The 15,824-nt window shown below is 35.7% G+C and overlaps 2 protein-coding genes across 7 annotated transcripts; both read right to left on the bottom strand.

Moving 5' to 3' along the window:
- Positions 1–1,290: 1,290 nt before the first annotated feature.
- Positions 1,291–4,492, bottom strand: LOC115960665 (rho-N domain-containing protein 1, chloroplastic-like). 2 transcript variants are annotated; one of them, XM_031079622.1, is made up of 2 exons: positions 4,316–4,492; positions 1,291–2,743 (listed from the first exon to the last, which is right to left on the bottom strand). In XM_031079622.1, the coding sequence occupies exons 1-2, from the start codon at positions 4,362–4,364 to the stop codon at positions 1,605–1,607; spliced, it is 1,188 nt and encodes a 395-aa protein (XP_030935482.1). In that variant the 5' UTR covers positions 4,365–4,492; the 3' UTR covers positions 1,291–1,604. The 2 variants fall into 2 exon arrangements, with proteins under 2 accessions (XP_030935482.1, XP_030935481.1); XM_031079621.1 differs by having other exon boundaries at positions 1,291–2,761; positions 4,316–4,491.
- Positions 4,493–6,777: 2,285 nt separating this feature from the next.
- On the bottom strand, positions 6,778–14,902 carry LOC115960219. 5 transcript variants are annotated; one of them, XM_031078999.1, is made up of 6 exons: positions 14,737–14,902; positions 13,911–14,083; positions 10,934–11,117; positions 7,558–7,664; positions 7,358–7,469; positions 6,778–7,220 (listed from the first exon to the last, which is right to left on the bottom strand). In XM_031078999.1, the coding sequence occupies exons 1-5, from the start codon at positions 14,806–14,808 to the stop codon at positions 7,388–7,390; spliced, it is 618 nt and encodes a 205-aa protein (XP_030934859.1). In that variant the 5' UTR covers positions 14,809–14,902; the 3' UTR covers positions 6,778–7,220; positions 7,358–7,387. The 5 variants fall into 5 exon arrangements, with proteins under 5 accessions (XP_030934859.1, XP_030934856.1, XP_030934858.1 ...); XM_031078996.1 differs by having other exon boundaries at positions 7,354–7,469; positions 7,558–7,667; positions 14,737–14,885; XM_031078998.1 differs by having other exon boundaries at positions 6,778–7,180; positions 7,354–7,469; positions 7,558–7,667; positions 14,737–14,885.
- Positions 14,903–15,824: the final 922 nt, after the last annotated feature.

Below are 15,824 nucleotides of genomic sequence, written 5' to 3'. Positions count from 1 at the left end.
GAAAGAGTTCCTAGAATCTAACCTACACATGTATGGTGGGAATGATACCAAGATTGTAATATATAGCATCGGAAGGTGGCCTAGAGGAGGAGGATCAGGAAAAATCAAGAAATCTTTGTAATAATACTGTGAACTTTTGTAACTTTATTCTAAAACAAGACATTATAACATAAGCTCCTCCGGCCGTGCCGATGACAGATTTTCTTATTTTACTTGTGTTTAATGATCTTAATTCAGCAACTTTTATTGTCTTTCTTCTGGAGTAAGACTACTTCTTTCACCCACGCTCTACAAATTCATTCTTTAGGCTTGTTGGGCTAAAACTCAATCCTATACTGGGTCTAATCCAAATTCAATCCCTACATTAACTTTTACCAAAAAAATAAAATAGCCTCTAAGCATACGCATGAGCGCATACTCAGAAGCTAGTATTATTAACAAGTTTCTTCCAATCCTCTCATATGTTTGACAAGTGTCTTACACATAACATATTTTGCTAAGGCACATGGGATGTTTACCAAATTAATACATGTTATGATTACCAAGCCACATGTGTCATTAAAATAACCATCCTCTGGCCTTAATCATTAAAATTATTTGGAAAAAGTTAACTGATGCCCTATAAAGCTATTAGTTTAGGAAACATTTTTATATTTTTAGAAACTTTTAATAGGAAAAGATAAAAGTAACTTTTTTTTTTTTTACTCCTCAAAAAAAAAAAATTTTTGATAACTTTTTATATTTCCCATTAAAATGTTATTAAAACTTTTTTTTAAATGGTCAATTAACAAGTAATATAAAGGAACCCATTAACTGAACCCAAATTATTTTATAATATATACACATGCTTCCTCTGAATAATTTAATTCTTATTGAGACTTGGTGGCTACGATTTTCTTTTTGGAACTCTCAAAGTAAGATATCTTTACGTGTTAATTCTAATTTCATAAGACTTGATTTATTTATTTATTTTTGAAATGGTTAGAAATATTTACATAATATATATTTTTAAAATTGTTATAAATTGTTACTTACGTAATATATCCTGACAGCTTAAACTCACAGCCCTTGCTCTCCCAAGCACTTACGTGTAATTCTCAAAAAAAAAAATGCACTTACGTGTAGGGACTCCCAACTCACCCAACTAGGGTGTGGTTATAAGACCCGGTTTAGGAGATAGTATCACGAATGAAACAAGCAAAACGTATTATCTTTGCCAGCAAAGATGTAAAAAAATGAACTTGCAGATCAGAATCCAAAAAGTTTCCAATACGAAAATGATCTAACCCGTAAAAGCAGAAAACACAGGTTAATTGAATCTGACGCATTTTTCAACAAAAAACTAACCGATCGAAGAAGAGACACAAGTCAACAATGATCTCATCATGGTCATGGACACCAATGACCGATCAATTAAGAACCTAGGAAATGGAAAAACGAAAAAGGGTAGCTTCACAACTAGTCAAAGTCCCCAGAATCCAAAGAAGGATTTAAAGGGAAGAAGTACAAAGCAAACTGAACAGAAATGTATAATAATATCAAAACAAAAAGAAGCACTAAAAAAACAAAGGTTTCCTGTTTTTACACCTCTCGTGCATGATGGATCATACCAAACTCCCACTTAGTAACTCCACAAGCTCGCTCTTCTTCATCTTCGAATACCCTTTTACGCCACGAGTCTTTGCAAGTGCCCTCAATTCCGTTAGCTTCAATGCACTCAAATCCACATGTTCGCTTATCAGCTGCTTATCTACAGTCTCATTATTACAAGGTTCATCAGTATCTGAGGGCTCAACCTCTGACAATTTTGCAAGCTGAACATCTGGAATAGTGACAACGGGCTCGGGCTCGGGCTCGGGCTCAGGCTCAGGCTCAGGTTCAAGCTCCAGCTCTGGCTCTGACTCTTGTTCAGTCTTTAGGTCACTCTCAACCTGATTCTCCCCACTCTTCTCACTCAAATTCACTTGGGGCATGGTATTGATAGTGTCCTCACCAGAATAAATGGGCTGGTATTTCGCGCGAGGAACAGGAGACTTGCGTTGGAAATTTGATGGAGGCCTACTTGAGGGAGAGGCATTACGTTCTTGTTCCTCATCCTTCAAACTGCTATTTGAATTATCGAAGCTTGAACTTTTTCTTTCATTATATGGGTCATTCTGTGCCGGTTGGTCCAAAATAAAGTCTTTGTTGCTGTCATTGATCCCGCTACTTCTCTTGCTTTGCTCGGCTGAGTGTTTCCTTAATAACTTCAGAAGCGAATCCACAGTCTCACTCTCTTTGCCTTGACCTTGCAAGGCTTCAATCTTCTTTTCTTCTTTGGTTGCAGCTCTCTCTCGAAGTTGAGCCTGGACCTTTCTAAATAGCTCAACAATCTCCTTCTCCCTAGGTCCAGGTGTTGCAGTTGCATTAAATTTAGGAGTACTGGAGAGAGAGAGTAGTGGTCCATTCTTTGAAGATAACATATCGGATTCATCGAGGTTGACAAAGCTCTCTCTCTCTTCATTTTGCCTGTTCCTGTTCCTGGAGAAACTGCGCCTGTTTTGTCTGGAAAAGTCTGGGTTTCTCCTATGACCACCAGAATTTGCTTGGCAGACAAAAGCTACTCCCTTTGAAGCACATTTCAGTGATCCAATCTTGAACTGTGAATGGAACCTACAGTCAATGCGAGAAGAAGGAGATACAGTGGTTGCTCTTCCAGAAACTCCTGAACAAGGGAGACATCCACCTTCCACCACTCCACAACCTGCAAGAAAGCCAAGATCTATGTATATTTATTAAAAAATGTCAAAAATAACAGTTTGAGAAGCTTTCCTTGTTTTTAGCTCATCACACATGCATACAGCCTTTAGACATCTGATGTGAATCCCCACATGTAACAAAAACGTTCAAATTACAACTATTGAAACACTTTTTCAATGGTTGATGCTGGTTTTCGCTCCTATACATTTCCTCATAAACATGGTAATTAAATAACATGTCTCACAGAGTTCAGAAGACAACTTAAATAAGCATGAACACACATATCAAAAGCACGAAAATCATATTTGCCTAACTAGCACATAAACACAAATAATGTTGTGAGAGGATCAAACTATTAAAAAAAAAAACTAACACTATCTGAGGATATTGAGTGCTTAAAGCACCAACCAACCGCTTGTGCTACGATATAAAAGCATAAGTGTCAAGTCTAACACTATCTGAGGATATTTAGTGCTTGAAGCACCAACCAACCGCTTGTGCCACGTACCATACAAAAGCATAAGCATCTAGTCCAGATAAACTTATTAAACCTGCAGAGATTCACTGCTCTCAAATCAATTTCTTACCCTCAGTCCACCACCCAAAAAATAATAACACTACTCAGGTCAATCTAGAGAAAAGGAGAAGAAGAAGAAGAAGAAGAGAAGTGTGAAGGCTGACTTCTTGTTAGAAATTCAAAACTCAAGTTCAACTAATCAGAAAAAGTACAGAAAAGTAACTTCAGAGACTAGTGTTCTGCTCAACAGACGAGACAAGTGGTATACATGTTTGAGAACTATGGTCATAAAGTTACAGAAGCTCCTGGCTCAACCAGAGTGAAATTCGAACTTAACTTCACCAACCAGTAAATTCCAGTAGAAACTTATGGCTTAACCAACCAGCAAGAATAAAAATGCAAACTTAAACAATAAATCACCCACCATCACCGTGTGTGTGTGTGTGTATATATATAACATTGTTACCTACATTCAAGACCCCCCAAAAGGCATTTCAACGAACAGATTGTAGGCAATACTAAAAAAATTCACAACAACACACAAACGGGATATTTAATTTCCAATAAATTATCCAAACAATAACAATACCCTGAAATAAGTAGAATCAAGATCCATTTCAACGGCAATAACAAAACATCCATATAAATACACTGATACACAAACTACACACAAACAAAAGCAAGAGTAACACTCAAATAACCAGCCAAACTACGAATGCCCATTTGAAAAAGGTTGATAAAAAAATGCAAATAAGGTTCAAAATCTCAAAACGCAAAAGGGAGAAGTGAGAAACAGCAAGCAACATGAGCAACAAAATCTTCTTGACCAACGTGCACAAGCAGAACCATCAAAGGAAGCTAAGCATTTTTTTAAAAAAAAGTACAACTTTGCACATTTGGGCTCAACTATACTCGAAACCCTAAAGCTCTGTTTGGTTGCTGGGAAAACAGTTTCTACGAAAAAGAAGAAATGGGAAAAAGAGAAAAATGGATAACGGGGCACCCACTGAGTTTCTGAGGAACCAAACAGAGCGTAAAGCGCAAAGAATAAGAGAGTACCTGGAACGTTCTTGGAGACAAGGTGGACTACTTGAGACATTGCTTGCATTGCATACAGAGCTTAGAGAGAGAGTGAGTGAGTGAGAGAGTTCAATGGCGGTGTTGCATTTTATGGTAGCGTGTCAGAAAGTGTGTTTGGTTTTTCTCAGTTTATACGAGGCTTTTGTTTGCAGATTTTATATAGCCATTGATAAGGGACTCGTTGGGTAATATGTAGTTTGGTTTGGGGCAATAATGGGCAAAAATTAGTGGGCTTGTTACTTTGACTTTTGAAGCGGCAATGTGTCGGGTAAGTTTCGGGTTCGGGTTGTGTGCTGGACTAGCAACAGTAAAAAACCAAAGAAATAAACTTGAATGATGTTTATGAGTGCAATTAGAAGCACAAAATTTTTGACCAATACCGAAGTCCGAACAAGAATTAATAAAAAATTTGGTTATAATCATTGTGTTTGTAACAATTTTTTTTTTAAATCTTTCCATCTTTTGTTAACTATTAATCCAAAATATCAAAAACTTTTGTTTTTTGGTATGTTTTGACCGTAATAAAGTCTTAAACCCCTTCATTTTTGTCTCCACTTTTATAAATTATAGACATACATTCCATGTATTCTATTTTAGTCCTACTTAATCAAAATCTTTTAAATTTTAAAGCATCTTACCAAATTTCTAATTTGACATTAACTCTACGTCTAGTTTCATTCACTAAAACTATATCACCTAATGTTTTAAATTTCATTTTACACCAGTTAGTATTTACCATATCTTGGTACACAAAATCCCTTGTTATGTATCGGCTCAAACACAAAGCCGTACTGAGGTGTTTCGAGCCTTTAAGGCAAAAACTTCATTTCAACTTAGAATAGAATTTGGACATTTTGTCATATCATTTACAAAAATTATACACTAATAAGGAACTTATTACTCTTAGATTGATTTAGTGAGCTCATTTATGAAATGCAAAAAATGAATTTATTTATAATTAAAGTGACTAAATTTTATGTTAGCTGTCAACTTAACATAACTCTCTTCCTATATTCAAGCTTGTTACTGACTAGGAGCATAATATATGACACTAAATATTGACACATACTTGGTTCAACCCAATATGCTTCACTTTGATTCAGTTTGAGAGAGTGAATAAAAGGTACGCTCATTATTTTGAGGCAGCAATGTGCTTGGTTTGTTTCAAGTTTGAGTTGAATGTCTTGGAGTTGTATTCTTCCCATCCTTTCTTCTTCTTATTTTTCCCTTTCTTTGGATCATATTTGAATTTGAACTACTAGCAACATTTGCCTACAATTTTACTTTTAACTGGTTGAACCCCAAAAAATATATACTTTGAATAGTGTTTTGAGCTGTATATGAGAGCTTCCTATCACTAAACTACCTTTGTAGATGATATATAACATTTGATTACGCGTACAAGAATACTATTAATATTGCACATAGATTGTCAGATAACTATGGCATGTAATACAACACATAAGTTCTAATAAACTTGGGACTTTTTTTTTTTTTTTGGTGGGGGTGGTGTGTGGTTTGGGGGGGACTTCACAATGTAAAATTCCTTTTAATGATTTTGGAAGAATATTTTCATGCCGCGTAAAACTGTGGCAATAATTCAATTCACTCCCTCCATTGAGTTAAGATCCGGAGGTTGAATTCTCTTACTTACACTTGATAAAAAAAAAATAAATAAATAATAATAATAAAGTAGAACAAAAACATACAGTTATGGCCATATAGTTAGGAATGATTTAGATTTGATAAATTTTACGATGAAATTTCCTAAACTCTGGAAAAGAAAACAAGAGTAATTGCCATAGCCTCCGTTTGGGAAGCGCATTTTGTGCATTTCCCAGTGGATGCTTTTTTTCCTGAGTCCCGTGCATTGTTCACTGGACCTACAAGTATCATATTTAATAACTTTTTCTTTAAAACTAGGTTCCACAGTACCATTCACACATTTAAAAATTATTTTTCTATAGTATTTTTAGTAATAAGATATATCCAAACAAACTCATAGTAACAGCAAACGAAATGAAATCATCCATCTCAAGACCAAATTATTCATTGGACAGTCAAAGGCATACCAGAAAATCCTAATCCTGGTTTGGAAGTGGTGCTAACCACGACGAGGACCATGGCAAACACAAAATCTAACTTATTTTTTTATCAATGCAAGTGATATCACAAGGCCCGAAGGCAAGTAGTAATTATTTTTGTTGCTATGATTTTGCCTTCCTTTTAATTCGTTTGTTATTGGCCTTTTACATTTGGCTTGTTTCGCTTGTACCATATATCCCACGGGAAGAAAAGAGAAGGAAAACAAAGAAGATGACCTTGAAATGGCTTAGGCAGCAAGCTTGAAGGGTTCACTTAATCAAGGCTCAATCGATGGTGTGTTTTGTGTCAAAAGTTTGTTCGGAAAAACATAGTAAAATAGAGTTTGGTGAACATTTTAAAGCATGTTTTTGAAATAGATTGACCAACAGAGCCATTAGAGCAGTGATTAGGGTATTACATCTTATAGCAGAGCAATAACAGAAGTGAAAAACTGAACCTCTCAAGAAGAGTATCATAGTAATTTTGGAGCATAAAAAGCGCATGTTAAAACATGCCAAAGTATGGCCAGCAGGTGGGGTGAAAAATAGGAACAGTTTTCGGAATCAGATGTTATTCTTCCAACACTTGACAACAGCAAGCTCACAGGCAACTAAATGCAATCGAAGTGTGTCCCAATATAAGCATCCAGAACAGCAACAAGATTGATTCCTTTTGGCTAGATTTTAAGACTAGAATACTGTTCCAATGCAAATTTAAATACAGCTGAAACTCAAAATTCGGTACAGGCCGCTTCATATGCTGAGTAGGGAAGAAAGACCAGATTACCCAATTAGCACACCTGGTCAAGGATAACCATAAATACACCACGATTCAATGAACGTTTAAAATCCCCTCTTTTATTTTTCCTTTGTAGTTCAAACAAAATGGGTGAAAAGTAATCCAATAGGAAAATGGGGAGGAAAGAGCAATACATACAAACCAAGTCAATGCTTTCTGTGGGCACATTTAGGCTTTGTGATTTTTTGCCATCTCATCAACATCAAGTTCGACTTCTAACACTGGTGAATCCTTTTTCATACTGAAATGACTGAGGAACACAAAAATTTGTGTCACCAGGACATTTTCTACCATAAAAAAAAATGGGTAGAGTAAAATGAACTTGAGGAGCAGCTCACCTATTCTGCACAGGGCCATGATCCACAGCTGTTCGCAGGCAATATAGTACTCTACCAACAATATCTGTCATGGGAACTGGACCAAACGTTCGACTGTCCTTGGCTTCCTGCTATTAGAGGATAAAAGGGAAGACAAAAAGGAAAGAAACAAATTATCCATTCATGCCAAGGCATTTCAAGAATCAATCATCAACATATGCTTTATATAATAATTTATCCTCACCACTCTATGGCACACAATTCTCACAGAGGAAAAGAATTATAAAAAAAATGAAGAAATTAATGAAAAAGGAATAACTGCATTTGTAAGTTTAGCATGATGCTAGATGGGTAACGCTGGACTGGATCCAGAAGTGGAAACTCCTAAAACTAGAGGGTGCTGTCATTTACAAAAAATCTTGTTGTATTGAGACCAGAAGAATACAGCAAAGTAAATATACTATAATTTTTGTATTTTATTAAGTACAGGTCATAAACGTAACAGATTAGTCCTTTCCCTCTAACGTTCTTACGAACTCTAACAGAATAGAGCATATTTTAAAAGATTCCTACATTTTTTTTTTAATAAGTAAAAAGATTCCTACATTTATTAAAAATTAGGGGTAACTGAAATTTACTATCTTTTATTTATTATTATTTCTTTCTTTCATTTATTCCCTGTTTGCTTGCCAAGAAATTGAGCAATTGAATATAAATAAATTTGGGTCCATGTTCTCTTCTCTAATATCGTTAACAAAAGAGATATAAAGGGGATTTATTTTCTTCTCCAGCCAAATGAACCAGAATGAGGTGCGAGAGCAAAGACAACAGCAAGACAAAATCCATCCCAACATTCTTGATCATCAGCAAAGACAATAATCATAACCACAAATCTACTACTCAATTCAAAACATCTTTTACATCTGTATTCATTATATGATATATAGTTTCTCTAATTAACACAGTAGTTGACTTGGAAATTGGTTATGGAAGACTTGTGAAAACAGGCTTCAATTAGAGAAAGGTAATGGATTATGCATTGGGAATCCCCTCATATCATGGCCAATGCGTCCTTGACTCTTCAAAACCTCCAACCAGTCGAGATTTTTTATTTTTAATTTCCCTTTAAAAGAGATTTTTTCTCTGATTTCTCTCCCAACCAAAATTTCCCTCTACCCGTGCAGGCCTTACTTCAAATTTTAATCCCAAAACAAACCACCAACACAAACACCAAGTTCATGGCCATTGCTCCCAAGAAGCGAATGCCAGAAGCAAGGACCACAATGGTCTTAGCCTCAGCCAGTGGCCCAAGAACTCAATCAAAACATGCTTGAGAAAGAGCCTTCTCGTAATTGGTCTTCATATTTGGATCAAACCTCTAAGCTGCAACATGTGGTCATTCTTCAATTCAAGGAAGGAAAAGATGGAAGTGGCATCTGGGAGGAGAGAGTGGATGAGGAAAAAGAAAATTTGAAAAGGACAATCTAGGGATTTTACTGATAACTCAAGGGAAATATGGGGATTTTGGTATCTTTTTAGGGGTACAGTAGTGAATTCATTGTGGGACGCAAAAAAATAAAAAATAAAAAAATAAAAAACCAAGTGTCAAATAGTGATTTCATCAATAACTTAAGGGTAAAATAGGAATGTTATATTTTTTATAGGAAAAGTATATTTAAGTAAAAATGGAATGTTATATTTAACAAATGATTTTTTTTTGATAGGTAATAACAAACTTTATTGATAATAAAAGCACAATGAATTTACGATAGTAAACTCACTGCACTGAAAAAAATACAAACCAATCAAAAAGGAAGACTAACAGAATGAAGAAATTCAAACAAAGAATGACAATGCCTAAACCCCCAAATACGGGACCACTCAAACAAAGTCCTAAAAAGCAAAGATTTCACACAGTCTACAAGTCTCTCAGTTTCCTCAAAAGTTTGAGCATTGCGCTCCTTCCAAATTAACCACATAAGACACGCTGGAACCATATTCCACACATTTGAAGTGTGACTCCCCAACCAATTCCACCATGCAAAGAGAAGAGAAACAACATTCTTCGGCATCACCCACTGAACCCCAAACAAACGAAGGACTTCACTCCACAAGGTATGAGCATACTTACAATGGATCAATAAGTGATCTACAATTTCCATTTCACATCAACAAAGGCAGCACCAATTAACAAAAGGTAAATTCTTCGAGGTTGTCTATAGTAAGAATCCCACCCCTAGCAGCTGTCCATAAGAAGAAAGCCACCCCTTTAGGTACCTTAACACACCAAATGCTCTTCCAAGGAAAAGACACCAATGGGGCTGCTAGCAATGAAAAATAGAAAGAGCGCACATCAAAAACACCACTATGATTCAATTGTCATATCATGGTATCATCACCCCCTCTAGGTAACTTGGATGAGATATGCGCAAAATAATCATAAAATATCCCTATCTCCCAATCTTGAAAAGCACGACGGAAGCATAAGTTCCAGCTTCTACCACCCCCATCCGATGCAAACTCAACCATATCAGAAATCATAGCTGCCTTATCCAGAGCAATAGCAAACATTGCCAGATATAAATCTTTCAAGGCAGTAGGGCTACTCCAAGGGTCATACCAAAATCTAATACAAAAACCCTCACCTGCCGCATACAACACATGACCAAAGAAGCTCTCAGCCCCCTTCCTAACGTTCTTCTACATACCACATCATCCCTCTAACAACTCTAGTACACCATCCCCCACTGGCCTCCCCATATTTGGAAGCTATAACCTGCCTCCATAAACGTGTGACCTCTTTCCCAAATCGCCAAAGCCACTTCCCAAACAAAGCTTGGTTAAACAACCCAATCTTCCAAATCCCTCAGCCACCTACCTCCACTAGCCACACAACTTTCTCCCAAGCAACAAGTGAGAATTTAAAAGAGGAGGGAGTGTCGTGTTGTGAAATCTCAAGGGAGAGGTTGGTGTAATTTACTCAACTTATTTTTTATTTGTAAGTTATACACAAGTTCACCCTCCACAAGGGAGAAGGTGCAATTTTCTTTTTTTATTTTGGAGATGGGTAGATAGTACGGAAAAAAGGGGGGGGGGGGGGGGGGGTTTAAAACCTAGACATGGGGCACCACAAAGGATGCCATTACCATTGGGCCATCACTTGAACCCTTGAGGTGCTATTTGAGCTAGAGTTCATTGGCTAATTTGAAAGAAGAAACACTGAAATTGGATTTGTGGAAATATCTATTAATACTTTACTTGTTGCTTGGGAGCACAGAAATTTCTCTCAGCTGATTTGCTTTTCCAAAATGCATACTATGTAGAAAGAAGTGGGGTAATCTATTAGACAAACCAAACAATTTGGCTGAATGAATATTGGATAAGAAAGTTATATTACCTTGGGCTTTAAGTTCTCATTGTCAGCCAAGACCCAGCACTCATCCTTGTCAAGAATAAAAGGCTCATCTTTTTCATCCTTAGAGACCATTTCGTACCCTTCAATAGCAGCCAATCTTCTGACTAGATAGTCATCTGATTTCTGGGGGTCCTTCACCACCACCACATCTCCAACAAAAACACGCCTGTCAAAGAAACATGCATGCTGTAAATCAATTTGTGAGTCAAACAAGAGATATCAAGATACTACACAACAAATGTGATATCAAAACAATACTAAAGCGTGTGAACAAAGGATGGCAGCATTATGGAACTGAAATGAAAGCTATTATTTCTTGGCTTCTGCGTTTTATTTTTTCCTTGGCTTCTACATTTTATGTTTCCAAGGTCATGCTTACAAGCATATTTGTTAATAAAAATCATATCATGTACAACAAGGAAGATTCATCACGAAAACTATTGGACTCAACAACAAAAATCCAACTTTCTTACCAACATATGAAAAGTTACAAACTTAACCAAATCAACATTAATCTATAAAACACATAGCATTTGCTAAATAGAGTCATTACAACATAATCATACTTTCTCAAGCAATCTGAAAAAAGAGCATCTGAACCTGGGGTAGATCTCTATTAGGAAAAAACTCTTCTCCATTTCAGATTGAGAAGCCAATCGACTTTCTGAAGTTCGTTATAAGTCTTACATGCTGGGGTTTCATCTACAAGCTAATTCAACAAACTAGTGAGTGTGCCAACTGTTTCTCAGTATGAATCTTCTGAGCGACAAACAAAGGTTCTCTTAACGAGATAAATCCAAAAGTATCATCCTAAAAAAGGTAAGGTTTCACACACTTATTCAATTGATAATTCTCCCTATAACTATGATGAAATTTCTGTCTCTTTCCCCATATATTTTACTAAAAATTTTAAAAGAATTCCAGAATTGTATCTCTTGAATTTTCCAAAAAACTGCTTTCGAAAGAGAAGCAGGTCTCCTTTCACTCATATACTTACGGGCAACAGCTAACAAGTCCCCAGAAATATATGATCTAGTTCAATGTGGTTTACAATTAGGAACACATATACCATCTCCACATTGACTATACTCCCACAGAGGGAAGCACAAACAATGAGCACCTCCATTGTCAACTTATCATTTGCAGGACACAAAACAAAATGAAAAAGCTAGAATCAAAAAACAACATACCCCAACCCAAATTGTGTGTCAAGTTTGGAAAGCAAAATATTTGAGGAGGCTCTAATAATGTTGACCAGGCCATCTATGTAATAGTGTTTTACAATAAATTTTTTGATAACTACTCAATTGTATTGATATTAAAGATTACAAAAAAGAACAATAGGGATAAAATGGAATATACCAATTGTATACTCCTAAATATTCCAACAACTAAGGGTACAAAGAATCTAAAATCACACATATTCAATGGTCTACACCCATTCAAGGGTATCCAATAGAAAAGGGTCCCAATAATTTGAGATATCAACCTCTCAGTATTCAAATATAGCCTTTAAAATGTCTTTCTAATCCTCTTCTCCTTATCTACCACATCAAACACGATGGAGCTATATTCTAGACCCTAGTTCGGCACCAGCAACAAAGAACCTTCTCACTGCTTTAGGCATCACCCACTTTACACCAAAAAAAAAACAAAAATAAATTCCATAACTCCCTCACTATTGTACAATGCAAAAGCAAATGATCAACATGCTTCCCCATCATATTTACACATTACACATCGATTTACTATGAGCATACCACTTCTCACGAGGTTGTTTATTGTAAGAATCATTCCCAATGAAGCCATCTATATGAAGAAAGCCACCTTCAGGGGAGCCTTTGCCCTCCAAATTTCCTGGCAAGAGATATCTGAAACAACACTCCCTCTTAATGCTTCATAGTACAAACGAAAGCTAAAACACCCGTCTTTATTAATTTCCTAACAACCTGATGCTCTGAATTCACATTAATCCAAGTAGATTATAGCATCTCAAAAGAGTATAAAATGACACTAGCATCCAATCCTAAGCAGACCTGACAAGAGTTGCATTCCAATGAACTCTGCCATCTATTAGCTCCACATACTCATTTACATTAGCATTTTTCTGTGAAACAATCATATATAATTCCGGAGATAAAGATGCCAGGTTAGAGTCTGCATACCAAGTATCATGCCAAAATCTGATTTTTCTGCCATCTCCAACCCAAAACCCAATCAATCTGCACAAGAATTCCACTCACTCGAATGGCCTTCTAAACTCCTTTTCCAAGAATGTTCATTCTCCTTAGTGAACCTCCATCGCCACCTCCCCAATAGCACCTGATTAAATGCAGTTAACTTACAAATATCCAATCCTCTTTTACCTATCGACATGCATGCAGTTTGCCAATCCACCAAGTGTACCTTTTCCTCCCTCCTAATTCCACCCCAAATAAAATCCCACTATAATTGTTCCAATCAAAACTATTATATACAAGATAAATTTCTCTCATGAATTAGAGCCAACTAGATTTCAGTTGCTTTATTTTATGATTTTAAATTTATTTGAAGGGTAACTAGAGAAATTGGAAAATTTAATTGCTTTAATTTTATGAATTGACAGTCAATATAGGACAAAGAAAAAAGAAACTTAATACTTGTCGTTTAATACGTTATGAACCATTTACATTCAGACATTATGAAATCACATTCACAAATCCACATTTTAAACCCCCACAAATGGCAAACACATGAAATGCCTACTATGAAGGTCATATATGGGATCAAAAACTCATTAAACTTAGGATAAGATTATAAGTCATGACACGGAATTTAAATTTTGTAAAGTATATTCAGAAGAAAAATATATATACTTGATCACCAGAATGGTCCAAATATGTCAAAGCCAGAACTAGGAAATTTATGCTGCAAAAAGAACAGAAAAAGAGAACACTTCAGTAAAAGAAGAGTAAATTACGTGGGATCTGCAGCTGGTAATTTCCGGACCAGAAGAGTTCCCCCTTGTGGACCTATAGTAGGGGCCATTTCCTCTCCCTTATTCCAGTGCAAGTATGTCAACTTTCCCTGAAATAGATTCTTCCAAACAGCGTCACCCATTTCTCTGTCGGTAATTTGACCTCTTTGATAGCTCTGTATCACATTGCAGATGTGATCATAATTTTGCAGTAGAAAAAAAAAAAGGTAAAACAAGTGCAGTATATCCAAAAAGAAAATTAAGCGTTACTTAACCATGTATAACCTCTATTTAGTTGAAACAACTATTCCCCTACAATAATCCTAAAAAGCTTCTGCTTTTCAGGATTACACAATGAGGCAAGCCTCAAACAAAAAGAAGATGCCACACTTTCAGACTTGAGCCTTAGATCTCCAAAGAAGTACACCTCAAACACACAATTCATCTTTTTTGTGCATCCTCTAAACTCCTAAGGCAACTATTTCATCTGTAAGCTAAAAATCCTCAGAGCCATCCCCTTCTATTTTTAATCTTAGATTTATTAGACTAACACTTCTTTTATATAAACATTTTAACAACCTAAGAAAGCTGACACATGAAAAAAAGCTTAAAAATTGATTATTCAAGCATATCCCAGAAAACCCATTTGCCATTTAGACCAAAACCTCATGAACAAAAAAACCCAGATGCAAAATCAACAGGAAAAAAACAATTACAAAGGAGAGGACAACAATCTAGGATATGAAATACACAAAAATCAACAAACCCCATGAGTATTACAAAACATAAAAATGATAAATGGGCAGAGAGTGTGTGTGAAGTGAAGGACCTTCCAGGTAAGAGAGACGGAGTACTCGAGCTTGTGAGCTATGTATCGGAACCAAGTTGATAGGGAAACCATCGCAGAGAGACCCTTCAGTTGTGTTTAATGTTGTTGTGGTTTTAGTTTACAATACTACCTTTTCTTAAGTAGTTGTATCGGTACTGGTTTCAGCCTCTTTTTTCTTTTTTTTCTTTTTTTCTTTTTTTTCTTTTTTATGGGAATTACTGGTTTCAGCTTTGAGGGGATTTCTAAAACCCTTTAAATTTCTCCGATTTTTTTTTTTTTTTGGATCTCACCAATTTCCAAGGTTTTTAGGGCGTTTGGTACATATATTTAAAAACTGAAAATTATTTTTTAAAAACATTTGTGAAAATACATGTGGATGAAAAAGTGCGTTGAAATGCGTAAAATGTTGTTAAAAACTAAAAATGATTGTTTAAAAACACAATCCAAACACCCCTTATAATTTCAAAATATATTTTACTTTTTCCTAATTTGGTCCTATTCTTATCCATAGTTATTTTTTTTTTTTTTAAATTAATGATAAAATAGTCTCAATTTTGTTTGGCTTAAGAAGGTAATGGCATGTTTGGAAGTTTAAAGAGGGAGGAGAGTAGAGGGGAATGGTTCTCCTCCACCTTATTTGGATGTTTTTAAAATTAATAAGGGGGAAGGGAGTAATTAGTCCTTCCCCTTATTTGGATGTTTTAAAAATTAGGATGAAAATGAGAGAAAATGATTAAAATGGACAAATTTACCCCTATTTGAAAATAGACTTGTAACATTGGTCTATTATTAATTTAGAAAGGGTAAATTGAGAAATTTATCTAGTTAATAATTTATCTACTCTACTCTCCCTCCAAATCTCTCCAATTTGGGAAAATTAAAAATGAGGGGTTAGAGGTGGTTGAAACCCCTCCAAACCCTTCCAAACTCCTCCCTCTCCTTCCTTAAAAAACTTCCAAATAAGATAATTGAATTACTCACTCTCTATCTACTCTACTCCTCCTCCTTTTTTAAACTTCCAAACAGACCATAAGAAAATGCCTTTCATCAATGATTTTTTTTTTTTTTAACTCTCTCTTGCGTGACAT

Source organism: Quercus lobata, chromosome 9, assembly GCF_001633185.2.
Source record: "Quercus lobata isolate SW786 chromosome 9, ValleyOak3.0 Primary Assembly, whole genome shotgun sequence".
Classification (NCBI taxonomy): Eukaryota; Viridiplantae; Streptophyta; class Magnoliopsida; order Fagales; family Fagaceae; genus Quercus; species Quercus lobata.
The sequence above is the reverse complement of the archived record's forward strand: the minus strand, read 5'-3'. Positions and strand labels throughout refer to the sequence as shown.

Coding starts and splice junctions, on each gene's coding strand:
- LOC115960665 (XM_031079621.1), bottom strand. CDS start 4,364: ATGCAAGCAATGTCTCAAGTAGTCCACCTTGTCTCCAAGAACGTTCCA. Junction 2,762..4,315: donor TGTCTCCAAGAACGTTCCAG/GTACTCTCTTAT, acceptor AAATATACATAG/ATCTTGGCTTTCTTGCAGGT.
- LOC115960219 (XM_031078996.1), bottom strand. CDS start 14,808: ATGGTTTCCCTATCAACTTGGTTCCGATACATAGCTCACAAGCTCGAG. Junction 11,118..13,910: donor TTACCAGCTGCAGATCCCAC/GTAATTTACTCT, acceptor TTTCTTTGACAG/GCGTGTTTTTGTTGGAGATG. Junction 7,470..7,557: donor CATGGCCCTGTGCAGAATAG/GTGAGCTGCTCC, acceptor TGTGTTCCTCAG/TCATTTCAGTATGAAAAAGG.